At 38.8% G+C, this 27,617-nt stretch overlaps 1 protein-coding gene across 2 annotated transcripts in view; it reads left to right on the top strand.

Annotated features, from left to right (window-relative positions):
* LOC135200393 (uncharacterized) overlaps positions 1–27,412 on the top strand; it is a 42,832-nt gene extending 15,420 nt beyond the window's left edge. For both annotated transcript variants that reach the window (XM_064229032.1, XM_064229025.1), the window contains 3 exons: positions 2,006–2,154; positions 15,983–16,128; positions 22,018–27,412. In XM_064229032.1, the coding sequence (XP_064085102.1) occupies positions 2,006–2,154; positions 15,983–16,128; positions 22,018–22,127 (405 nt within the window). In that variant the 3' untranslated portion in view covers positions 22,128–27,412. The remainder of the gene's footprint in view (positions 1–2,005; positions 2,155–15,982; positions 16,129–22,017) is intronic.
* The last annotated feature ends 205 nt before the right edge of the window (positions 27,413–27,617 follow it).

Genomic DNA, 27,617 nt, shown 5'->3' with positions numbered 1-27,617 from the left:
CAGTTACCTGGGCTATGAGGCAAGTGGTTATGCGACTCAGCAAAGGAAGGTGTTGGGGGTATCCCTCACCTATCCCACCGGTAGTGCAACTACCGAATAACCTTGTGTAGAATAGCTTGCTCTATCTTGCGCAGAAGGTAATTCTTATGTAAAGCCCGCAAGTTTGTATGTTAGGAAAAATACAAATTACTTTTTAAATTGGTCATATTGGAGAGTCTGGCCAAATAAAACTTACCTGATTGCAGTAGTTATGCATACATGTGTTTGCAAAATGTGTAAGATACAGAAAAATCATACAGCATTATAAAAAATGTCTCTCTGTGGTTCATTATTTGTATTTTCATTAATGCACTGTACCAAATTCAGTAATTATTATTTTTTTTTTTAAGTGAACTGAATTCAAATGGAATAGTAAGGCCACAGGGGCCATTGACTTGAAATTCAAGCATCCAAAGAATATGGTGTTCATTAGAAAGAGATAATAGAAGGTAAAAGTAAATGCAGAGAGCAGTTGTTAGGAAAAAAAATAATAAATAGATAGATAAAAATGTAAAGGACCTCTGGAACTGATAAGTTTGACAGCAAGGCACATGTACTGCATATTTGTGCTGCTGTTCAGCAAATTGGTCACATTCACAATTGATTAGGGATCAGTTGTGAATGTGAAAGATCTGTTAAAAGGACATCTTGAAAAATTGACAATGAGACCATTCACCAGTGGTCCAAGTCATAATTGCCCATGTTAAGAAACAAACACCAACACAAACTAGTGTATCCACAAGAGTCAAGAAATAGAGAGGTTATGTAGTGATACATATAGTTTTCAGGCTGTGGTTGTGTGTATAATTATGGTAAGGTAAAATATGCACTTGAAGTGCATTTAATACTACTTATTGCAGTAATTAATACTGTACTGTATTAAAATAAATGTCAATGAAAACATTTTAATCCCAGTCAAAACTGCCAAATTTCGTCAGTATGGAATAGAGTAAACAGCAGTGTTTTGCTTATGAGTGTTGAGGTTGTAGGCAAGACTGTTGCACTTTTAATGAGTTAGAAGTTTTGAGTGCATCCTTACGCAATGAAACCAAAAAGCATGACCTTGTAAGAACTTCCTTGTTCCTGTAAGGAAATTCTATTATACTTTTGATTAACAATTTCATTTTACTATGTTGTACATCTACAGAACAGATTTTTTGATTTGTTAGATGTTTTTTCAATCCTTTTTTTCATCAAAATGTATTTTATGACAAAAATCATACAGGCTGTTGAATATGTATTGCTAATTTCAAGACCTCTCTGCTTAGTAATACACCCCTGTGTTGGTTAAGCAGCTGATAGATTTTAAACTTATTTTTTCCATTACTATTTATTTTTTTTCCGTTTCCAGTTCTGGCGTAATTGTTTTTTTTATACAAAAATAAATAGATGCAGCACAGTTATGCTCAAGTTTTTGTTAACCTCCAAACCATATTTTTCAATTTGTTTGCTTTCAAATAAAAAGAATTACTTTTTAAATGAAAAAAATCAATGATTCAATCATTTCATTAAATCAGTTTGACTTAATCATTGCCAACCCTGCCTATGTACAATGGAACAAAATCACATTTAAAAAATTCATATTAGGAACTATTTGTATCATTTGGTCAACAATGATTAACAGTAACACACACACACACACACACACACACACACACACACACACACACACACACACACACACACACACACACACACACACACACACACACACACACTTGTACAACAGGTACACTGCATATGTAACTATATGGGGAAAAAGACAATGTACTTTTTACTTGAAAAACTAAAAATACAAAAGTACTTTTAAATCTGGTAAGGTTTGGTCCATTGAGTTTTGGTTTCAGTGAGGAATACAGATTCTTATTTTGTTTTAAAATCTTGTCTCTATTGCTATTACAAATGTTTTAGATATGTAATATGTGTATGTGAGGATATGTTTTTTAATTTTTGTAATTATTCACAGGAGGATGAGGACAGACTTAAGCAAGTTGAAGAAAGGCGGGTAATTTATGTTGGTCGCATTACTGAAGGTACAACAAAAGCAGAGCTTCGTCGGCGATTCCAAAAGTTTGGTACCATATTGGATATCAGTGTACATTTCAGGGAACGTGGGTAAGTAGTATGATAACTGAAGTAAAATTACACTTTTATCCAATACAGTAATACCGCATTCTTACGTGATTCAGTTTTATCTAATACAGTAATACTGCATTATGTGATTTGAGGGGTGGGAATTCACAATAACGAGAACTTTTCATTGGAACCTAACTAATTATACACAAGTATTTCTGAGACACACGAACTGAAACGAGAATATTTTTTAATCCTCAAGAAACCCTGCAAAAGTGTTTGTTAAATTTATATGTAATTTATAGGTTTTCAAGCTCTCTCTCTCTCTCTCTCTCTCTCTCTCTCTCTCTCTCTCTCTCTCTCTCTCTCTCTCTCTCTCTCTCTCTCTCTCTCTCTCTCTCTCTCTAATGAGAGAATTTTATGCTACATGTATGTATGTTTATTAATATTTTCAAATAATAATATAACTGAATACAAAGTTTATGTGTGATGGTATTTTAAAGCCTTTCTATTTCACTCTTTTAAGGAAGAACAATCTCTCTCTCTCTCTCTCTCTCTCTCTCAAGGAGATGACTGATTTTTTATGGTACATGTATATGTTTAATATTTTAAAACAGTACTGTATATTTGTGTACAAGACGACCGGAAGTGAAGACAAGGTAAAAAATTATGGCAGATTTTCATAAATTTATCTCATATATCTGTATTAAAAGACGACTGCTAAATTAGGAAACTGTCTGTGTATAGGCTAGCTTTTTGTTAACCATATTTACTCACGTATCATGTGACTTTTGAAGACCTAGTTTTAAAACTAATTTTAAGGGGTTTGCATCATACATGAGATGTAAAATTAGCTTATATAATATTCACTTACAGTATCGTAATATGAAATACAACCTTAACGAATATGCATCTTTTTCATGGATCTTTAAATAAGTTATGCTTTACTTCACTGTATCGTTAATATTTTATGTAGACTATTTTCATGTTACTATTGCTTCATAAAATGCAAACATTTGCATTGTTTACGTTTTTGTGAAGTTGGACAATGATACCATTGGGAAATTTTTTTAGGCATCAATTTCCATTTAAAGGTAACTATGGGAGGAAAGTTTTGTTCCATCTGCCATACACATTAAAATAACAGTTAAATGTGTTCTTTCATGCCCAGTATTTTGATTGAAATATTTTTCTCTCCAATTTTATTTACGGGTAAGTGTGATGGTACAGTGAAGTTTAGGGCAGTTTCATCCATGTTGCCGATGCAAAGTCATTTATAGCGAATAAGGGTATACAGTACTGTAATGTAAAAATATATCGGTTCTATTCTACTTGACGTCATTTGTAACATAAATACGGTAATTATTTACTATCATACGATGGTTGGAATGCAAGCAAAAGAGCTGTTGTTATCCGATTCAGTTGTTCTTAGCAAAACGGCTGCTTTTTTCAGTTCTTTTTGACTGTATGAGTATAGCATTCGGTCAGTAGACAATGATCTGGTGGAGAGGTTGTCAGAACAGAGGGAAGTCTCTCTGTAATTACATGTATGGTGATATACATTGGACTGGTGATTGGGGATGTGAATATCACTTCACACTGAGTAATCTTCAGGTGAATCAGGAGCAGTGAACTGGCTGGGGCACATAAGAACTCCGATCTGATAAGTGAAAACATACTCTGTATCAGAGTAGACTAGATGGATTACCACCAGGCACATACATCAGTCACGTTACAGGAAACTGACCGTGGATGGGGGTCTTCCTCTTACCTTGGTAGAGTGGGAGTATGCAATAACCAGGTTTTTGACATAGACTCAAAAGTAGTTTAGACTCAAAAGTAGTTTGGAACATGTGTTCCAATTTGCCCCAGAATCCGGGATAATGAGCCAATGCAGCACAGGTCATAATGACAGATACATTTCTTAGTCATGCTCAGTACGGTGTGAGTATGTGTGAAACCTTCAGCAGGGCCGGCTTTGACTTGTCAGAGTACTCTGTGGTTATAGAAAGAACTACGTCACCTAGAATATGAAGGTAGTAGACGTAAAGGAACAGGCCAAACAGGCGATCAGTCAAGCCTACTCCTTGTTTGTCAAGTTGTACCAATGAGGTTATACAGAAGAGAAGGTCATCAGAGGAATATGGGCCTTCTGGCATTAAGAACATATTTGTTAAATGATCGTGATGGTTGGTCTGTGACTGTGTCGAAGCTCAAAATTGAGTAATGTTAAGGAGGTGTCTGTCTGTTCATTGAAATTTGAGAGTGGGTTCTTTTTTATGAAAAACCACTCTCAATTTTCCTGTATATATATAAGGTTGCCCAGAGGTCCTTGGACACAATTTCCTTGGGTCCTTTGGTGGCTGCTCAACAATGGTATAACTCATCCACTGGCGGGTCAGTTACTATCTTGTCTAAGATGATGGTATGAATGTGAAATGGAGGAGTTAACTGGCCTCTTTCCTTTTCAAATATCTGTGTCCTTTACTTAGGGCAGTAAGAAGAGAGTACCATCATAAGCTGGAATGGACAAGGTACAGGTGAGTGAAGTGGCCATACTGTTAGTATCAGTAAGATACCTATCAGTAGCAGGACATTCCTCTTTTTAGCAAGGGGGAGAGGAATGATAACAAACCTACATGAGTGGATGAATTGGTTTGTTAGGAGAACAGATCTTCTTATCTTCCTTGGATGCAATGAACTATGACATTGTGTAGAACCCAGAAGTCTGACTCTATGATATTCATGCGTCTTAGATTTGGAAATACTGGTCAGTTGTTTCGTAGAATTCTGGTATTCAGAAAACTGATCAAAGGTGGCAAACTCCCAGTTGGTTAATAGTACTTACCTCCCACCAAGAGTAAGTCTATCCTAATGTTAAGATTGAAGGTTTGTTTCGTATATGAACAAATTACAAATTTTTAACCAATTTGCATTTTTCATAACTTACAAACCTGAGGTCTTAACATATAAAGGCCCACCTCTAACCACCCCTCTATCAACTAACCTGGGTTGGAAGAATAACTAATGGGGTCACGAGTTAATGAGGCTTATGTCGGTGGCTCCACATGTCTCGTGACCAAGCAGATGCCAATAGTCCCTTGCGTACACAATTATTTTAAACTACCGGTTTCCAGCTGGTGCTGAGTATTTATCCTAATGTTAAGACCTCAGGTTTGTAAGTTATGAAAAATACAAATTGGTTAAAAATTTGTTATATTTTACCAAAATGATGAATTTTTAATGAAAAATGAACAATTACATTTATCCTAAATATTATTGCTACCCCAATTACACTAAAATTTCTGAAAGGTTACCAAAAGATAAGTGTTTCTGTGAGGGCAGCCGTAACTCTGTTTACATTTTCTCAGCTGGGCTCATATATATAAAAGCTGATTTCATTTATATTGAATTATTTCTCAAACATACCAATAATACATAGTGTAATAATGCTTTTACTATCTTTGTTATCAGTTTACATCATAATGTGAATCTTTTTATGGATGTCTGTGGTTATCACACTGAGGCTTAGGGTAGCTTACCCATAAACATCACTTGGAATTCAGGGTTTGATTTTTATAATGGTAGTATAAGACAACCCCCAATTTTTAGGGGTGAATTTTAGGATTTAAAGGTCGTCTTATATGCAAAAATATATGGTGTTAATAAGATTAAATAATGATAATGTTAATATAACTTTAATTACAAAATGCACATGAAAATATCTTTCCTTCATCTTTGAAGAGAAGCTCAAAGCCAGAGCTGGCAACTATGTGTATATGATAATAATAATAATAATAATAATAATTAATAACTTGAATTACAAAATTAATATAAAATATCTTTTCCTTCATCTTTGAAGAGAAGCTTGAAGCCAGAATAATAATAGTATATCTTTAATTACAAAATGAAATTGAAAATATGATAGGTGGGGGTAAGAAGACTTCTAAAAGTAAATGGGTCAGAAGGGGGAAAAGAAGAGAGAAATAGTGTACACACACACACACACAGAGGCATCTCTATTTTTACCAACTATTTATTTATATTTTTCAGGGGTTATGTATTAAAGAAACTTTTAAATTTAATTACAGTAACTTTAATTTCATTTAAAAGTTAGCTCAATGCTTTGGGAACGTGACTGGGAAATTTCATTTAAAAGTTAGCTTAATACTTGAGCATGACTAGGGTCATATTTAGCTAACACTTTGAGAGCATAACTAGGCTCATATTTAATGTCCTAATTTTAGAAATAAGCATTTATTATCATTTTTAGAGACCGTGCCAAACTTACACAAAAATTCAACTTGTCCGAGGGGGTCTGGAACTTAATCTCGTGTAAGATTGAGGTATTGCTGTACATAAGTAGCGAAAAGTACATGACTGGAAAGTAATGAGCAGCATATTGCAATAACTGGAAAAAACAATGATAAATGTAGGAAGTGGGAGAACACAACAGACTTCTTAGAGTTGACCCCTTCCCTTCAGAGCCAGTTGAGTGTGAGCTTTCAGTTTGGCGTGACAATCTGTTTGTATGGAGCGTAGCTGTAAGATAGGTAGCAATGAGTAAGACCATCATGAAAATGAGAATATATTATTTAATGCATGTCGCTAACATAGTGGAAGGCTACATTAGCACACTAAAGTGAGTGTAGGTACCAAATTTAAACAAACTGCAATAATTGTAAGATTATAAGATTTTTTCTTAACATCTAGTAGAGGCATTAAAACAATTAACAAAAAGAGGGTGAGGGTAGCAAATGTTAAACTATTAAATATGTACAACAAAGCACTAATGTGGTGCTGCAATTAAATCAGGCTGGTAAATATGTTAACTTTATTAGACCTAACAGATTGTAGCCTAATAGCAAAGAAATGCTGCTAAACACTGATAGCTGCCTAAACAATCACTATAAACTGTGTACAGTGAAACAGGTGGCAATATTTGATGATCACTTAATTATTGTACATTAAAATAGCTACACTACAAAACTTCAAGCACAAGACCCAAAGGGGAAGTGATTTGCATTAATTAAGAAGTTAAAACACTTTAGTACAAGTAACAGTTTGCTAACAGCAAGGTAGACAAGTGAGGTGCTCACTCAACTGACCCAATTGTCCCTGAGTGCATGCTAATCAGCACATGGACATTCTTATGCGTTGGGAATGGTATGCCTAGCATTTTTAGTAGACCACAAATTGGGCCTGATTATATGATGGTTTCTCTATTGAAATAGTTTTTATAGAGAAAATTAATGGTGGTGTAAGAAATTTCACTGTCTAGTTGTAGAACAAGCATGAATGTAATAATTTGTATTTGGAGTATCTGTAAGTGCGAGCTGGAATGGACATTGAATCTTGGTAATGAGATAGGTAACTTGGAGATGTGGGAGAGAGGGCCACCCTGCTCTTGCCACTCCATTCTTTCTTTTGAGAGAGTATGATTTTGCTTTTTTAACCCTGTGTGCTCTTTGAAATTTGGAGTAGTAGCTTGCTAAGATTCCCTGATACCTAATGTTTTGATGTAATTCGATACTTGTATTTTTTTGTGCTGGCGTGGGGATCGTGGGTGACCTAATGGTCGTTTCATATATGCCATATCAGTAGACCCACATATATTTTGTACTAGCTAGAATGTGCTTCCTTGCTTTACCCCAGCAGGAGAAGTTTGGTAAGAAAGAGAGGAGGAAAGCTAGGAAGATTTGCAGAGTTCATTGGCAGGTATCACTCCACCAGTGACACCACTGAATCCCTTTGGCTTCTTGCAAGTGGCTACCACCTTCACCTGTTTCATCCCTTCATAAGGGGGTGGGGCTAAATCACCCATGACTGACAAGCCTATTCATCCTTTATCTGAGGCTGAGTAAGCTAACATAGAATTTATGTATTTCACTACTTGTGAAAAAACTGGACTCTAGCAGGAATACAGTGACCAACCAACCACTGATGTGTCTGTCTACTGTTGCTGTAGCAGTTCTGGTGTCTTCCATTGCTATAGTTAACCCTCTAGTGGCTGTGGAGATGTCTGTAGAAAATCAAGTTGATGTTGCAACTTACTCCATTGTGCAAGGTAACTAAGAATTCTGACAAGTTGGAGAAGAAGATATGTTTTGCCAATCTTTCTCCTTCTCATTCCCATGCTTTGTTCTTTAGCATAAGAAGGGGATATCTAAGGCTAGTCAGAAGTCCATGTGAACTTTTCATGATTGCTCTTCCTCATGGCAAAAGAGCAGAGGTGCCAGTTCACTGTTTGGTGATTGTCTTACCACTCCAACAGGGCTAGTACTATGGCACATGCCCACTTGGACATGAGGACTGTCTCTGCACCCTCCTACTGGGTGCTTCATGGGCTCACAAGAGAACAACAGCACAGCCCCTCAATCCCCCTCCCTGGGTCTGGTCTGTGGACCAGGTCGAGGTTGCAGCTTGGGGGAATTTTCTCTAGCAGCTGTTGAGTTGCAGCAGGGTGAGCTTGAGCAACTTGTTTGCCCTCTGCAATCTCCTGAACAAGCAAGAGCTCTTTCTCAGTCACCTGACAGGGGACATTGAGAAGAAGAAACACCCCCCCCCCCCAAAGAGAGAGAGAGAGAGAGAGAGAGAGAGAGAGAGAGAGAGAGAGAGAGAGAGAGTTCAAGGTTTGCATTCTGTTGAGAAGCTTTGTTGGAACTGGATGGTAGCAGGAGGGAGTGGAAGGTTGGTGTGGCCCTGTTGTACTCTGGGGGAGGGGGGGTTAAATTGGATCTCTGGGGAGCCTTTGGTCCTGAAGGACCTTCCCCTTGGAACCCCTTCAGGCCATCCTAGAGCAATGTCTTTAGGAGGTTATTCTGCAGTTTCATGAGTATGAGAGCAGTTAGTAAGCTCATGGAGTTTGAGAGCAGTTAGTTAGCTCATGGAGTCTGCTTACTACCAAAAGATTCTTCAAAATCGTTCTCTTGCAGCATACACCTAGTTGATATATACACATTAGAGGATGCAGAGCCTTTTCCTCACTAATTGGATGCATCTCCCCCTAGAGAAACTCCATTAGGATGACTTCTCCAATGCCACAGCCTATCTCTTGGCAGACCTGTGGATGAACTCACACCAAGCATCCAACCAGTGTCTGAACCTGGTTGATGGAGAGGTAGTATTGTCTTCTCTCCTTATTTTCCCACTAGGCGCCTCAAGATAGTAGCCTTTTATCATGGAATAGTTCATATTTGGGGTAGTGTACGTATTTTCCTCCAGGAAAAGAAAGGGTCACTGTTGAGCTTTGTTAAAGGACTCTTGGGACTCCCTGTTCACTGGTGCTGGCGTAAGTGCTTTCCTCCAAGAAAGGTAGAGGTCATTGGCGAGTTTTGTTGGAAGGACTTGCTATTCACCTGCGCAACATCCTTCAATCCCTTGCAGGGAGTGAAGGCACCTGTTGCTGAATTTTCGCATTCAATGAAGCCCTTGACATCTGGTGTGTGGAAGTAGCCCTAAGTTCAGCTGCTCACACAGCAGTAGTATTCATCTTCGTCTTCTAGAAAAGGATGGGGAGCCTTCTCATGCCTGCCTCATATTAATTCAAGAAAAGAGGGAGTTGAGTGTGGCACTATGGAGGAGTAATGATAGTAGTTTATATTTGACGTCTCCAAAAGTTGTGAGAGAGAGAGAGATAGATTGGTGGAAGAATGAATGGGAGTGGTTAAATGGCAGTCAGAAGCATGTCTGTTGTGGCGCTCTGTAGTATGTCAGTGGAAGTCTGTTACGAGAGTCGTAAGCAGTGAGGTGTTTGGTGAAGTCGGAGTTGGTTTTTGGCAGTAGTTATCCTTTGGTGGTTAGTTGATTTTGTGGTATTTGATTGATTTTGGTGTTGTAAGGTTGTTGTGCGTGTGTTTGTCTGGTTTTGGTGAAGTTGAAGAGGTTGGGAGTGCATTTTCGGTGTCTGTGAGTGGTGGTTGGGGCAGTGTTGGTGTTGGCGGGTTGTTGTGCTGGGGGAAGTCGTGTGGTTGTCGTGTTCTTTCGGGCTGTTGGTGTTCGTCTGCAGTGATTTGTCGGGTTATTGAGTTGTTGTGGGGTTGTGGGTCTCGGGTGGTTGGTTTGTGTTTGGTTGTCGACGGTGGTTGTGTGTCGGCTAGCCTATAGCCTGCGGACAGCACAGCCTAGCCCTGAGTATCAGAAGCCAGAGGTGAGTACCTGTTTTGTGTTTTTTTGTTCTGTATGTAGGTATGGGTCAATTGTCCTGCTGTATTTTGTAGTGTAAAGAGGAAAGTGTGATTGAGGGTGGGTTTGGTAGCCAGACAGATTTAAGTTTATGTGGGGGAGATTTGCTGCTTGCTATTAAGCTTGTCATCCCGCCACATTATTTTTTGGCGCCCGAACAGGGACTGCTGGTGTGGCAGCTGCAGGACGATTGGTCTAGTCTAGTGTGTATGAGTGGTGAGAAAGTTTGGGATGGAAGGATTGAGTGAGGTGGAGAGGGAAGTAAGAGGACAATTGGAAGTGGAGAATGAGAGGTTAAGGGTAGAGTGTGAGGAGCTGAAGAGTGAGTTAGAGGAAATGAGAGGAATGCTAAGGAGTGCAAAAGTGGAAGTGAAAGGAGTGGAAGAGAGAATGGTTGAGAAAATGGACGAAAAATTCTTAGTGATGATGAAGGGGTTCATGGGAGAGGGAGCTGTAGGAGGTAGGCCTACTAGGTCTTGTGATAGGCCAGAAGTGGTAAAGAAAGTGGAAGAGTGAGTGGATGAGAGTACGAGCGACGAAGGTGACTTGGTTGTGATAGGTAAGGAAAAGAGACAGGATAAGGATGAACCTGAGGACAAGAATAAGAAGGGGGCTGAGGAAAAGACTCAGGGAAAGAAGGCTAGTAAGGATGACGGACAGGATGAGACTAGGACTGAATACATTGGTGAAAGGGCTGAGAGTGATTTAGATTGCAGTGAGTGGAAACAGGTGGGTAGAAAGAAGGGTAAGAAGAGCGTAATCAGGAGCATGGATGTTAGTATGGAAGTTGATTTGCTGTGTTCGGACGAGGTTAAGAGGGATCAGAATGGAAGTAGTGAAAGTGAGAGTGAACGGGAAGTACGAAAGGCTGTATATATGAGAGAGATACCTAGATGTGCACAATACGAGGAATATGGTAGTAGGGACATAGGGGATTTTTTTTAAGGAATATGAGAGGTATTGTGAGGCAAAGTATGGGGATAACAAGAGTCGGGGCAAGAGAGTTGGGTAGCTTTTTGACGGGATTTTTGTTGAGTATGTATGGGGTAATGATGAGTGTGGGGAATGTGCCTTATGAGTGTGAAAGCCAGGATTGTGAAAAAGGCGAAGAGGATAAAGAATAGTGTTAGATATAGGAGAAAACATGGTTTTGATGAGGTAAGAATGAATGTTGGTGGTGAGTCGTCGTCGATGTATGTGTGCAGGTTGGAAACATTAGCCAAGAAAAAGTTCGGGGACGAAGGGATTAATGAGTGTAAAGAGTTAGTGAGGAAATTGTTGGCAACTGTGCCTGAGAGTGTGTACGAGTTTGTAAATCTGAAACGTAAGGAGAAAATGCGATGGACGAATGAAAGGTTGACGTGGAACAACATTTTGGAAATAGTAGAGGATTATGAGTTGGATGGGTGTATGAAAGAGAGTAGAAGTGTTAGTGTTAGGACTGAAGTAGCTGAGGTTATACCAGAGTTTTAAGAGCTATAGGGAGGCAGTTTTGGAAGGACCAAGGCGAATGGCAGAGCGAGTGGTTGATAGGAAGGAGCATTAGAGCCAGTAACATAAGTATGGTTAGCCCTAAGAGAGATAGGAGTGCAAGCGTTGGAAGAGTAGGGTTGGTTAGTCGTGAACGAGAGCAGCAGTGTTACAGATGTGGAAAGTTAGGGCACAGGAAGAATGAATGTCGGTGGGCGTTGGGAGCCTGCTTCGGGTGGGGGCAAACATGGCATTTGGTGAGCGAGTGTAAGAAAGATAGGGATATTAAATATTACAGGTGTGGGCAAGTAGGGCATATAGCAAGTGGATGTCGGGGGTACGCGTGTGACTGAGATTTGCGGGAAGAATGGACATTATGCTAGGGTGTGTAAAGAACAGCGGGCAAAATGTGTTTAATGTGGAATGGAAGGTCATGTGGTGAGTGTGTGTAGGCAAAAGAGGATGAGTCAAGTTGGAAATTCAGGAAACTAGGTACTAAGGGGATTCAGTTGGGTGGGTCCTCTGGTGTGCGGGCAGTAAGAGTGATGCATGTGTGTGAAGGATTGTTGCATGGAATGGATGAGGTTAGGGCACACCATAACCAACTCCGTAAGTGGAGGGAAGTACCACAGTATGTTTGGGAGAATGCGATGAGTGAGTGGTTGAGGGTGAATAAGTGTGAACCAATGGTCGGTGAACAAATGGGTCTGGGAGATCGACAGTTGGTGTTGGTTGAGTATGGAAGAAAACAGAAGAGTGTGAAGAGAGGAAGTGGAAGGGAAAGGCGTGAACGTCATGGTAAGGGGTTGGTTGGTAGGGTGCAAACGGTTGATAAAGCGTGTGCTATGGATGACTTTGAGGGAATGAATGATACTTGTAGTGTATGTGGGTTTGAGTTGACAGGGACAAATAAGACTTCAGTGAGAAGGAAACCGAGTAGTGAGGAGGTAGTTGATAGAATGGATAAGTCTTTGCGGGAGTTTGAGAGAAGTATGGATGAACTGAGTGGTTTGGTGGCCGAAATAGGGGAGATGTTGGAACCACAGTTAGTAGACATCGGTGAGGTAGTGAATGGAATTTGGGAGGATGGTAATGAGGGAGATAATGGGAGTTTGAATGAAAGTGGTTTGGAAGAAGTGAATGGCGATGCAACTGAAAGTGTATGATGGTCCTCAAACAAGATCCAAGGGGCCTGCATCTGAGCATCCTTGGGGGTTGCAAAAGGCAATTTAGTGTGAATGTTGTGAGTGTAAGGAGACGTTGTCAAATGTAATGGGGGAGGTAATATGGAGGAGTAATGATAGTAGTTTTTATTTGACGACTTCTCCAAAAGTTGTGTGAGAGAGAGAGAGGGGTGGAAGAATGAATGGGAGTGATTAAATGGCAGTCGGAAGCATGTCTGGTTTGGCGCTCTGTAGTTTGTCAGTGGAAGTCGTAAGCAGTGAGGTGTCTGGTGAAGTCAGAGTTGGTTTTTGGCAGTAGTTATCCTTTGGTGGTTTGTTGATTTTGTGGTATTTGTTTGATTTTGGTGTTGTAAGGTGGTTGTGTGTTTGTCTGGTTTTGGTGAAGGGGTTCGGAGTGCATTTTCAGTGTCTGTGAGTGGTGGTTGGGGCAGTGTTGGTGTTGGTGGGTTGTTGTGCTGGGGGAAGTTGTGTGGTTGTCGTGTTCTTTCAGGCTGTTGGTGTTCGTCTGCAGTCATTTGTTTGGTTATTGAGTTGTTGTGGGTCTCGGGTGGTTGGTTTGTGTTTGGTTGTCGGTGGGGTTGTGTGTCGGCTAGCCTATATCCGGCGGACAGCACAGCTTAGCCCTGAGTATCAGAAGCCAGAGGTGAGTACCTGTTTGTGTATTTTTGTTCTTGTATGTAGGTATGGGTCAATTGTCCTGGTTTTGGTAGCCAGACAGATTAAGTTTATGTGGGGGAGATTTGCTGCTTGTTATCCCGCCACATTATCTTCACTCACACAAGTGGGCGGGTTGCCTGGCATGCCATTGGGGAATTTGGAGCAACTGGGAGCAAAGTCATTGGTCAAGTTGCAGATACCATCATCCGTTGAAGGATGTCCATCGTCCCTTTTTACGACATTATTACAGTTCCCGACTTCTCTTCAGATTTGTGGAAATATTAAGCCATATTGGTGGAGAAGGAAGCAATGAGTACAATGTTCAACAGACTCAGGTTTATGATGCAGATTGCACATTCAGTGTTTAGATTCCATCAGAAGTGACTTCATGCTTTTGATGTACTTTCAGAATGATTACTTTCAAGTACTTACTCATCAGGACTTTTGGAAGTACCTCTGCTCTGCTCTGCAAAGAAACATTTTGTGTTCCATGGGTGCAGCCATCTTGCTCATAGAATAGCCTTAACATACTTGGTAGATAATACATTGCCATGTGACCATTTACTTTTAACAAGAGGGAAAGCACACAGTTCAGCTCTTTTCTGAATCTATTACTTGGTAATAGCCATAATAAAGCTCCCACAGACTTAAGTCCTGTGGTTCCTGTCACCATTCTCTTGAAATATTGTTCCTTCTAGAGTTCTCACTCATTATTTGGTGGGAGGTTACAGGGTTCATTGCATACCTTGCTAGCAAAGGCATCCAGGAACATGGCACAACTTGCTTTTGTAACAGAGACTACCCCTTTCCAAAGAGGTAAGTTTCCATGTAAGAACGGTGGTGATTCTTCCCCTGTAAGAACAAATTTTTGTAGTTTTTTTTTCCTAGGTATACAATCCAGAGCCTTTCATATAGGTTTTACCCACCTCAACCACCACACTTTGGCCTTGCAACTTAAGGAAAGACAAGTGTAGCAGTAAGTGAGTGAAAGGTGCCCCTCCTCCACCAGTTAGTTACCTTGTTACCAAGATTCAATGGTCGTTGTTGTTTGTGTTGGGGATTATTTTGTCAATGAAAGGCTTTTGTTTGTATGGCAAAAGTGGTAAATCAAGAGCAGCGGAGACAGTCTAGGAAAAAAATTCCTCTCTCTGGCCACCCTAGTTACTAACAGCTCTTGGGGCCTAAAATCTCCTCAGATTAAAATGGGTGACCCGTTAAGAAAGGAGAGAAAGAGCTTGTGTGGTTGGGTTGGCAAGTATCATGATGGCCAGGTGCCCCCTGTAAATAAACTGGAATACATTTTTCCCAAAGATGCTTTGTGCAAGCTTTTTTGAAAATTGACCCAGTTCTGGGGAAGTTGAAAAGTTAATTTTTGTCCGATACACATGCAAACAGACAATGAACCAAGTTAGATAAAAAGATGTCACTGAACTTTCAACTCCGTGAGCTAATGAAAATATGTCGGTTGTATCTTATCAGTTATTATGAATTATCAAGTAATAATTTACTGAAGTTACAAAGATGGAGATGGGATTAATACTAATTACTTCATAAGCCTGCACAAATTCACATTCTGACAGTTGAAGAACCACGCCTGTACTCACCCAATACCACATTATGTACATGCAAAGTTGCATTCTAACAGATGTACAAACACTCAAATAGTATATTTTTACTGCCAGTTTTGAGTGAGTTCCAAAGAAAATTTGTATTTAACAGGTAGTAACATACTACTAAGTCAGAACTGATGCACACATAGAAACCAAAACATGAAGAGGAAGTGAGGATAATAACTTTTTTATGTACTATTGCTAGTGCCCAAATAATTTTAATGTTGAAAGATCATGATTACAGTAATATGCATTCTTAATGGTTAAGACGACATAGCGCGTAATTTATCTGGTATTATCATTGAAAAGATATAAATTACTACTGTTGCTACGCTTCTTGATGGAGTATATGAATGTAAAATTATTTAGTTTAAGACTGCAAAATATTAAGAGAGTAAGTGATGGTAATAACTTTAGTGTTTCTTTATATTATTGTTGCTACCGTCCAAATAATTTAAACATTTAATCTTTATAATATGCATTATTAATAATAAATCATACAAAGTAATGTATAGATTGTTATTACTCTTCTGGATATAGTATATGTTGCAGTGAGATCTACATTTCCCAAGTTTCCAAATTTCTTACCAGTTCTTTTAATACATAAATGCCTTTCCAGGAGAATTGCTGATCCTGTGGCCTTTCAGCATTTTTTTTTTTTTCAAGCATATGTAGTGCATAAATCAGAGTGGTGGTATATTAATTAAAAAAATATTTCATTGCAGTTATGTGGGTATTCTGTACTAATGAAAGTTTATGTTACAGGGATAATTATGGGTTTGTAACTTACATGAACAAAGATGAGGCCTATAATGCTGTGGAGCATGGGAATGATGACCCTTCATACCCTCGTTATGATCTGTGCTTTGGAGGACGAAGGGCTTTTTGTAGGGTTCAATACTCAGATTTAGGTGAGATTAATGTATATTTTTTCTTATGTACTTTTATTATGTATTTACTGAATACTATAAAATTGGTGATTTATCCATCTATTTTTTCTATAAGTGAGGAGACTGACTGACAAATTTGTATGTCTTAGAATTTATGGATTACAGGAAAGGGGACATTTAGTCCAGTCTCTCTCTCTCTCTCTCTCTCTCTCTCTCTCTCTCTCTCTCTCTCTCTCTCTCTCTCTCTCTCTCTCTCTCTCTCTCTGGACATTATCACTGAAAATATCGTAAGTCCTCGCTTTATGGCAGGTGTATAGCTTTATTGGCGCTCATAGCACCATTAACTTGCCTATTCTTGCCACTAGTGCCGTCAATAGTGCACTGTATTACACATTAAGTGGTATACAAGTTGTTAGCATCAAGCAAAATAGGTGTTGACTGACTATCTAGTGTGTTTATAGGGAGTTTTTACATGTATGCTGGCATCTTTACTTACAGCTCTGGCTCTTGTGCATTTTCAAAATTTTGCTGTTTCATTACCTCTACCCACCTTTTCAAGGAAGCTCAACTTTGATCGCTTGGCTTCTTCAGCCTTACTTGTTGAATTTACAGCAAAACTGCCAATTGAAATTTGCTTTAATCAAGGGTCTCTTCAATGTTTTTTTATTTTTTTCAAAAACCCTTTGAAAAGAGCAGGAGAAATGAGTTCTTTCATCATCAGTGTACAGATTTGTTTGTTTGCATGGTGTTTTTACATTACATGGAACCAGTGGTTATTCAGCAGTGGGACCAACAGTTTTACATGACTTTCGAACCACGTCGCGAGTGAACTTCTATCACCAGAAATACACATCTCTAACACCTCAATGGAAGGCCTGAGAATTGAACTCGCGGCCACCAAGGTGGCACATCAAGACTATACCGATCACGCCATTGTGCCGCTCTGTACAGACTTTGTTGCTTTTTCTTTTCCATATTTGAAACTGTATAGTAAAATGTTTGCAAATGCTTCCAGGCTTCAAATTTTAACTGTTTCTATAGCAGTACGAACCTTTACCTTCATAAATAAGGTACTCCAGCACTCTCACGCTTTGGTTGTATACACATAATGAAAGGAGACTACTATCGGGTAGGCGTCCTGCATTGACCTATTTTGGTGTATCTTGCCCCAATGTGTTCCCAGCCACAATTGTGATCAAACGTGTCTTGTTTGCAAGGATAGCCATTGTGCAGATGTGTTAAAATTGAATTGTGTTGATTGTTAGCCATGTGTAGTTTAGTTTGTCGTCAACTGTGTGTACCCCCTTTCTTCTTGGGATGGCTACAAAGGATGTAATGCATGAAATTCATTGTTGGACTGGTAAAGAAAGGCATGTAATAAGTGATGGTTAGTGAGTCAGACTACCACGACAAGAGTGAATGGTCAATGTCCTCAAGGAAGGCTACAGACTTCATTTTGGGAGAGAGCGAGAGGTCCATCTGTCAATGCAACCAATTCCATTGTATAAAAGTGCGTCGACAAAAGGCGAGGCCCTCCAAGTAGAGGTAAGAACTGTGCTTCAAGAGACAGTTTTGAGGTGTTGTACAACCTCTTCCAGCTGGAGAAATCGTGAGGTGGATGGAGACCTGCTTTGGATGGAAATGGCCCAGTAAGAATCGGCCCCTGTCTGAGGGGAAGACCACATGGTCTGCATAGACCTGCAGGATACCTACTTTCACATCCCATTCCACCACTTAGTCAAGAAAATCCTTGTGGTGTATCTGCCAACAGACTACATACCAGTTCAAAGCCCTCTGCTTCAGTCTTGTGAGAGCTTAGCAGGTCTTCCTATTAGTGTCAACTTGGGCCAATTTGCAAGAAATACAACTGAGTAGGTATCTGGATCAGTAGCTCATCCTCTTGTTGTTGAACTGGAAGCAAGAGAAAGAAAAGGGCTATGTTATAGCTCAACATCACCCAGTGGAAACTGGAGGACACACTTTGAGGTAGCTTATTGCAAAGGAAGAGGCATCCATTGGAACAGAATCTGTTGTCGAGACAACCCAACAAGTGTGTGAATAACTTTGTGCTTTGGAGTATCACAGGGCATTAGTCACATGCAAGTCCAGATAGTTGACCTACCTTTTGGATAAAGGTGTCTTTAGTGGTGGTCCCACTGTAGTTTCCTACAGGTATATAACCAGAGTTGAGACAAAAGTATTCCAAACAACAGGAAGCTTGGTGTCTCCTTGTTTGGAACGGGGTAACGAGGTTTTGGCTTAGAGGCTAAGCCAAGAAGTTCCAGATGTCCAGAGGTTTGCTATGGCCCTCTCTATTCTCAGATAGAACGCTTGTAGGTTTCGCTACGATTTCCTCTGCTACAGAATTTGAGGTAGGGGAGGCACTGCAACTCTAAGGGCAGAGTGAGCCTGCCTGGTACTTAGAGGTGTTTTTCATCTGGTGTCCTATTATCACCAAGACCAGACATCGACAGTTTTGTCATAAACTGAGGAAGCAGAATGGCTTGACAACCAGTCGTCGGGTGTTGTTGCCCTGTTGTCAGTGGCGTAGCAGCAGCTCCACTAGATATTCCAGCAGCAGGAGATAACCCCCATCCTGATCTTGGCGCAGATCAGATGGGATGTAGTGCATCCTAAGACATGAAGTATAAAAGCTCAAACCACTGCTTCCTTCCCTTCCTATTAGAGGGTGTTGTTGAGTTGATCTGAGTGGCAAGATGCTCTGCAAGCAGAAAGGCCTTGCCAGCCACTCTTCTGCTTTGCTCCCCACTTCCCTGATCCTCATGCTTTTAGGCAGAGCATCAACAAATGGAACCAAAGATCTTTCCAGTATGTCCTCCTGGAGAACTACCCAGTAAACTAGAGGGAGGGTAAGGGCTACAGTGATGCAAGTACCAGCAGAAGCTTTGTGGCCTTCTTCTGCAAAGGAGACTGAAAATCTCTAGGGGCAAGAATGGAGTGCCATCCAGTCAGCCTTCAGTAGGTTCCTACATCAGGCTTCAGTCTCCATGGAGATTTCGCATTTGGTGTCATTCAGAGAGGGGAACCTCACACTTTAGGTGTAATTGTGGAATATAAATGGTTTGTTGCCAAGGGAGTGATGTAGTAGTTCATTTTTGTTGTTTCGATAGTGTTTGTGACCAGGTCTTCAACAAAGGTGTCCAGCTGGTGTCTGCCTGGGCACAATCCAAGGCCATCCTGATAGATACTACTGAGGTAGTATCTATCAGGAGGAGGCAGAGAGGGCCAGGGACGTGATCCTGGTTAGAGTATTCAACTGGCACATGTCTGGGTTGACCCTTAAGAAGGAAGTCAACTAATTGAAGTGGATGTTAAGACACTCCCACAGCCCAAGCTGACAAGAAAGGGCCAGATCCTCCTAGACCTTTTGACCTTCCTCAAAATGCTGCTTCTGAGGGGCAGAGGTCACCCCTGCTTCCCAGTGGCAGTTAAAAAGTCCTAACAGCAACTGAAGGCAAAACTGGAAGACTAAAGGAAGATCTGACAAGGTAGAAGGGCCCAGTCAACCTGATTTTGGGAGTGGCACTTAGCAACCTTTCTTCTCCATGGCTGGAGGTCTTCTCTGTCTGAAAAGCAGGTCCCCGCACCCCTTGAAAATCAGGCCCAAACAGAAGTTTGCGCAAATCATCCCCTTGGAGATGAAAGTCGCTTGGCCAGCTTCCAACACGTAATGGGTCACCAAGGTCTCATGATGACCAGCAACACAGCAGTTAAGCCACAAGGAATGATTTCATTAATCCTGGGAGACATGGCACTGAGCATATACTTAGGTTTGAGCTGGTCACCAGTGTAAAGTTGCCACCATACTGCTCCCCAATACAAGGGGGCAGGGCAGCAATTCAAGATGCCTTCTAAAATGCAGGGGATAACATGAACATGTGTCTACCCTGCATTTAGTCAACTGAGAAAGGTAGACAGATTCTACCAGTGTGTAAGGGTCTATGAATGATCCTGGTGGCCTCCCAGTGACCAAAGGCCATGTAGTAATGCTGTTCTGCTGCACCTTTTGGGGGGAAATTACAAGACAGTTGTTCCAACCTTCTTGTGCAGGAGCACAATGATAGGTACCATTGCAACTTGGCCACCTGGCGGGTTTATGGTCAGAGACTATACGATACCTCTGAAAGTTCTAACAGAAAAAATGGATGAAGTACGGATGTCAGGGTTGTCAGAAGAATGGAGATCCTTCCAAGTTGATTGTCAAATACATTGCACATTGTAGACTTTCCCGAGGCTTTAAAAGACCCTGCCAGTAACTGCCATCAAGGGCTACAAGGCAACCCTCACCTGTGCAGCAATGGGATTGTCACCAAGGTTCTCACTACCTTATGGGGACCTCCCCATGACTCCTTCCACCAGGCTTTGAGCAGGCCCTCAAGATTGTATTTCCATTTGACACTCATCTCTGTCGAGAGGTTCTGCCATACATTGTCACCCACAGTGAAGGTTGGCATCTGTGTCCTGGCAGTTTCATACTTCAGTTTGTGGCCCAGGGCTGAAGATCCCTTGGTCCCAGACTTGAGATTTGAAGGGTTCTCCATGCCCTCCCACAGGGCCTCTTTTTGGGGGGGGGGAGACAAAGGGATGTTGCTTGATCTGATCAGATCCCTAAAGTGGTATCTGGAGAGGTTGGCACTCTGGAAACTCAAGTGAAAGGGGCTCATTGTCACCACAGACAAAACAAAGGAGGAGTAGGTCTCTAGAAAGACTATTTCCTTCTGTACAACAAAGGCTTTAGGAAAGAGACCCAGAGCTTCCAGACCATTACCCTTTCTTTCACTGGCATACTGGAGGAACCACTGCCCTTCTCAAGGTGTTGAAGAGAGGCATATGGAAGTGACAATGTTTTCACATCCTTCTACCTGAAGGAATTCCCACCAGTCCCCAGAGACATAAGCCCTGGGCCCTGTAGTCATAGCCCAGCTGGGCATTTAAGGCGCAGAGGGTGAATGGGCTGTGCAACAGGGACTAGAGAAGAACCCATGAAGGCTCCACAAAGGACTGGTAAGTATAGGATAATATGCTAGCATTTGGATAATAATTAGGTCTGTAACCTAAAAACAACCCATAGTTTACTCCTCCCAGGACTCCTTGTACATGGGTCATACCCATCTACATTAGCAGTGAGAGATTGTCCTCCCACTTAAGTCTGTCTCCATGTATGAAAGTGGTACTTGCGTTCCTGTCAAAACAAATTACAAATTGTAAGTAATTTTAGTTTTCTTTTGGATACAAACCTGAGCTCTAAGGGTAATGTTACCCTCCTCAGCTGTCCCTCTCTTAGTTGATCTATCCTCAGTGAGAATGTAGATTGGGCTGTAGATGCTGATCCAAGCATTGGAAAAGGCAAAATGAATTAGGTTGTTCTAGGCTGTTTGTCCTGCCAATAGGATTTTGTTTTTAAGTCAAAACATCTACAGCCCACCTTACCCGAGAAACTCCATTTATGGAAGTGTAGTTTTGTATCCAAGGAAAAATAGAATTTACCTTGAAATTTGTGATATATCTGGAATTTAACAATATTCTGTCTAAAATATGCAAATTGAAATGTATAAATGAAAGTAAGCAAACTGAAATGATGGATAAAAAAAATGCCTTTTATGTTAAAAATCCCAGAATTCAACCATTGATAGTTATTAATTGACATGCCAGAATTTTCACTGCAGATTTTTCCTTGTAAATTAAATTTTTATTATAAATGTAAATTTATACTGCAGTTGTACCAGTGCTACATTGATTAGCACATTGGTTTACACTATGTATAGTATGTATTATTGCCTGTTATAGCTATGTACTGCCTAACTAGAAATACCTGTTTTAATAGCAACAAAATTTATTCAATATAGCATACCACTTGGGCTAAGGTTACCTTTTCATTCATTTTAACAGATGCTCAAGATGAAGGTACGGCATACCTTGGTGGCTCAATGGCCGGGGGTAATTCTAATGTAGACTTTGACTCTCTTCTCCGTGCTGCCATGAAGAGGAAGACACGATGACCTAGGGGGTGTATAGAAGTTTTCAATTTGGTAACATTTAGCTGACAAGTATTGTAAATAGGAAATTTTTATATGTGATTTAAATTTAATAACTCCTTCCTTCTTCCCCCTCCCCATTTTATTAAAGTTGCTCATTTGTTTTTTCAGCTCCAAGTTTATATTGAGCATCGTAATTTTTTAAATCCCATGAAATAGCAGTGCTTTGTAGGCTCATGACCAGTGTATGTATATATAAAAAAGTAAAATTTCCAAAGCATGTGAGAAGGGTATATAAAGGAATCCAAAGTAATCTTGTATTTTAGGCTTTTAATTAGAGATCCTTTTTGTGGATCACGTTACAGGCTTATTCTATTACAAGATATATAAAGCACAACAGTTTTGATATATCTTTACATAGTGTAGGACTATATTTTATTTTAGGGTTTAAAGTGGTTTCAATTTGGAGGATGTTTTTAACTGAAAGCACCCACTTAAGTTCAAATAATAAAATTACTACTTTAGACCTACACTCTGTAAAGCTATTTTTTGAGAGTTGTGAATGTGATAAGTTGCATAGGGTATTTTATATTTGTAAATTTATATTTTGAATTTTGTTAATGTAAATTGCCCATTCCTATAGAGATTTAGAAATTATAGTCTCCAATATTTAACAGATCAGGATGTTACATGATACGGGAGAGGTTTTGCAAGTTGTGAAATATCTTACTATATGGTTGCTCATTTCGCTTGAGAAGCTTGGAAAGCCTTCATATAAACAGACTTGAAGTTGGAGCCCATAAGATTATTTTGGTTTTATAGAATGGGTTTATGACCTGTACTTCCGTCCATCCATCCATATTTAGTATGCCCGTTCAGGATTGTACATACTTTGAATATTCATTGTTAAATATTTATCATTTGAAAGGATTTAGTGAGTGAGTAGACATTGTTAAGCTCTGAGGCCAATGTTTGTAAATGAAGTAGACATTGATGTACTTTGAGCACAATTGCATTTAACAACATGGTATACGGTCGTAAAATTTACCATTAATTTTTTCATTTTGTTACCGTTTACTTGCACAAAAGAATGATTCTTTAAAATTTATATTGTGTAGAGCAGCTATATCCATTAGTATGTTGCTAGGCTAAAGAATACTGGAGGTATCCCACATATTCTCTTGATTATTGATTATCTTTTTCCCAGGTATTGTTGATACATAGGTTCAGCATATTCTAAATGGAATGAAATTATGATTTTCCCCGAGTTATGATGCGATACATTCTGATAAACCCATTGTAAAGTAAAAAAAATATTTTTTTAGTAGAAAATGCATTAAAATTTGTTTCCTGGGAGTTAGTAATTTTATGATGTAACCATAAGATGGATTGAAAAAGTTTTGCTGTTGCTAATTACATCTTGGCAACACGAACATAATTGGAAAACTACAGCATTCTTCATAGTTGAGAACATTCCAGAATTTACCTCAGTATTGCTTATGGAATGAAAATAGCAATGTGAATTACATGATTATTATATTGAAGGAAGATATGGAGAGAAAAATTTGGTGGCAGATGCCATGATAGAAGGCAGTGGAGAAGGAGTATCAGGCAACAGACCCCTTAACGTAGGGATAACGGTGAGAAAGAAGAGCAAGACAAAATTCTATACAAACGGACTTAGATCATTCCATTTCTACAGACGAGTGTTAATACCATTGATGCATTCAAAGGAATAGAAAAATAATTGTTCTACAAAGACACTCCTACTCTTCATAAGTTGCATACACTAATGTTAACAATCATGGCTATATATCCCTTTAAAAAAAAAAAAAAATTTACAGAAAACTTTTGTGAGCAAAATCTGGACTCTACTGAATTTGCTTAACTTTTCAGTTGAACCTGTACTATTAATATATCATGACAAAATCAAATATAAGATTTTGAATATCTTGTCAATTCTTTTGACAGGTTTGCAGTGTCTATCAGTTGGGCATTGGCTACTGCCAGATATGTTTTTCAATGTACAATATTTGGATTGCATATTTTTTCTTCTTAAATGAGGAATGTTGCAATAATTATTATATGTATAAGTAGCATTATAAGTACAATCTCTAAAGGGTCCAAAAATACTTCTACCTTTACTTGGATCATCAGAAGGCTAAGCAGCACACTTCTGTATCTTGGCTTTCAACCATGAGTGATTTCTCCTCATCATTTACCAACCCGACTCCTTTCATTATGATGCCCAGTGGATTTTACAGATGCTAAGGTTTCACAGCATCACTTGTTAACAACTGCATGGGTGACAAAAAAAAAATTATAAAGGGTTAGAATGTACTTTCAACTGAATGTGATTTTTGCTATATCCTTGGTAGTTCAAATACCATCAGCAAACCATCATAACTTGGGGAAGTGACTGTACTGATAATAACTTTGGAATGTCATGAAGGCTTGTTATGAATTTTTTTGGCACATCTTATCTGCTACATATCCAATTCTGCATGGTTGTTGGAATTCATGTAGCATAGTGCTTCTGAGAAAAAAAAAAAAAAAAAAAAAAAAAAAAACTGGACAACTGATCTCTGTAGGAATAAGGCTTACATTAACAAAAAACAAAGGCAAAAGGGTCACCGAAAAGGTTTTGTTAGGCTGAAATGTTGACTTATTTTCCCCCTCCCCCATCAATATTTTTGCAGATTTGCATTTGAAGCCCCCAGTAGAGAGTGAAATATGGTGCTTAATAGGAATTGTGTGACCAGATCTTTGTTGTGCCATTCCCCATAGTCTTGAAGTTACTGAGTTTTTAAAAGATATTGACATTAACATAGGCAGCTGCATATCAAATTAGTGAACTCAAAAGTAAGGTGCGTTGCACCATTTCACAATAGTAAATGTTTACCAGATGTAATGCAGTTGTAATGGTTGTTATTTGCATTTTTATTGATGTTAGGTTTGTTACTGTTACTAGACAATATTTTAAAGACATTCAAGTGAAGTTTCATTTTTTCAGATGTGAGAGAAATTTACAATATTAGTCATAGAACTGATAAATTGGGTTGAAAGTAATGTATTAATACTATATGTAGGCTTTTACAGCCTGAAATTTAGACCATCAATCCTACACTTAACAGCACTTCAGTTTAGTATTTTTTCAGTTATTACATTCTTTTTTTGGTTTTCTGTATTTTAATTGTACACTACACAGGGCCGTTTACTCATTAGAAGAGCCCACATTTTTCAATTTAGGCATTATGATTTTCCCTCCCTTAATTTATTATTCGTTATTATAAGGTACTAATGAACTTTGCTAAATTAGCCTTTTTAATATGCGATTACACTTAATGCTACTTTTTACTTTGTGATTACACTTAATGTCATGTAATTTAGCTATCTTTTTCTGAATTGGTCCAAAATAATTTAGTACAATGGTATTACACATAAATGGTGTTATGCAATAGTGTTGATATAATTTTCAATGAGAATCATAATGTATTAAGCCTTTTTAGAAGACAAGTGGTTAAATGAAGAAGTTCCTGTAAATAAAAAGAATTGTTCAGTCGCTATTGTTTAGTGAATTAATTTTTTTTTTCTATTTTTTAGCAAATACTGTGCAGTTTTGTTTTTGGCTTTAATCATTGCTAGGGAAAAGTTTTGGGGATTTCAAAATTTTAAGTTTAAACAGCAATAGGGTAAGGATCTTGAGTTTTGGTTCTATTATACCATCAACGTATCCTTTACCAGGTTATAGCTTTGGTAATCCAGTAAACTGTTGTATTCAATTAAGCAGATCTGTTTAAAATCAACTTCTAGTATTTCTTTTTTTTATATATATATTTCTCAAGGAAGTGGCTTTAAAAATGCTTGCTATTTGCTGTTATTTTATTCTGCAATTTCATTGGGTCGGCTACACACCTTAGCTTAGTTCAGGGCTGTGCCTAGTTTTGTGTGGTTGACATATTTGTTCCCTTGACAGTTTTGGTATACAGTCAACCTCCGGTATTTGCGCAGGATGTGTATTACAACCCCCCATGTATATATACTTAAAACCCTTATTAAAACTCTTAGAACTGTTTGTTTTGATATTTCAAACTCACAAAGAAAACCTCTAAAAATGCGTATACCTGAGTATTTCAATTAGTTTTATCAAACATTGCATTTAGTCATGAAAATACAGTAATTAGTGAATATTTCTCTGGAAATGCCACAAATAGGCAAGTTCACGAAACGCAAATAGTGGGGGTCAACTGCAGCTGTAATGGCAAGGACACATCCAGGGTTGTCAAGCACATTCTGAATATTTTTATTATATTTGTATTGGAAATGAATAATTTATATTTCAGTTTTCCTTAACTTTCATTACAAGTTAATGGCAAGCCCTCATATGTGGTATTGTGGCCTGCACTTGTATATAAATTTTTTCTTTCATCCTAAGACCTGTGTTTTATAGTAGCTGTGTAAATTGTAGTGTGTAATTAGAAGAAATTATATATATATATATATAAATATAGTATTGTAGGAAGCTATGATTTAAAAGGCTGTGTTCATATGGTTGACAGAGGAATATTTTGCTATGGGTAATACCTGGCTAGTATTGAGGACTTGCCTGTGAATGTCTGAGGTGTATTTATGTACATAAATTTGTTGGTAGACAGTCATCTTGGGTATTCTGGTAAGGCAAGTATTATCATAATCCCCTACAGCTTTGTTATTCATGACTTACCTTCAAGATTATCAGATAGCTTGTATATTATGTAATTTGAAAGATGCGTTTAGTGAAATCTAGCAAGGAGAAAATTTCAAGTTCACATTTCTGCCTTGAACTACAAGTATTTTGTTGTGGTGGTTCTAGTTTTATGTGCATCTTGAATTACTGTGGAAACCCCACTGCTTATCAAGAGTATTCCCTCCCTGCAATGAACTGTACTTTTAAATGTTCAAAGTGTTGAGGTTATCATTAACATGTGACATCTTAAATATTTTTTTTCCTTTTTGAAGAAAATGAAAAATACTGTGTTCAGTTCATATATCCTTTTTAAGGATTCCCACTGTTTAGGCAAAGTCTTGCAGCAAATGAATGCTGTTGCTTTGAAAGAGGTGACATTCCTCAAATATCTTCTATTTGTTGTATATATATTTTTTATAATCTATTAAAAAATAATGGAATTCATAACCTTCAAAGAGAGGCATTGTTCAGGTTGCTTGGCTGTCTGATATTCTTTGTTTTTTATTTATTTATTTTTTTTTTTTTATAAAATGTCATTACATCAAAGTACATGAATTGGTGATAATAAAGTGGGAAGTGTGAATTGGAGTTTGTTTTACCTTTATTGGGAAGTATATGACTTTATATGAGCCAGGGTCCAATACTAAATGGGAGATACAGCACAACATCTAAATCTTGAAGTATAACTGACTGGAAACTGGATTACATACTCTTCGGTAGTTTGTCACAAAACTAGTGTTGCATTCCAACAAGGAAGGTTATTAACTTGATAATACACTAAAAGACAT

The sequence above is a fragment of the Macrobrachium nipponense genome, chromosome 23 (assembly GCF_015104395.2).
Source record: "Macrobrachium nipponense isolate FS-2020 chromosome 23, ASM1510439v2, whole genome shotgun sequence".
Taxonomy (NCBI): domain Eukaryota; kingdom Metazoa; phylum Arthropoda; class Malacostraca; order Decapoda; family Palaemonidae; genus Macrobrachium; species Macrobrachium nipponense.
The sequence above is the reverse complement of the archived record's forward strand: the minus strand, read 5'-3'. Positions and strand labels throughout refer to the sequence as shown.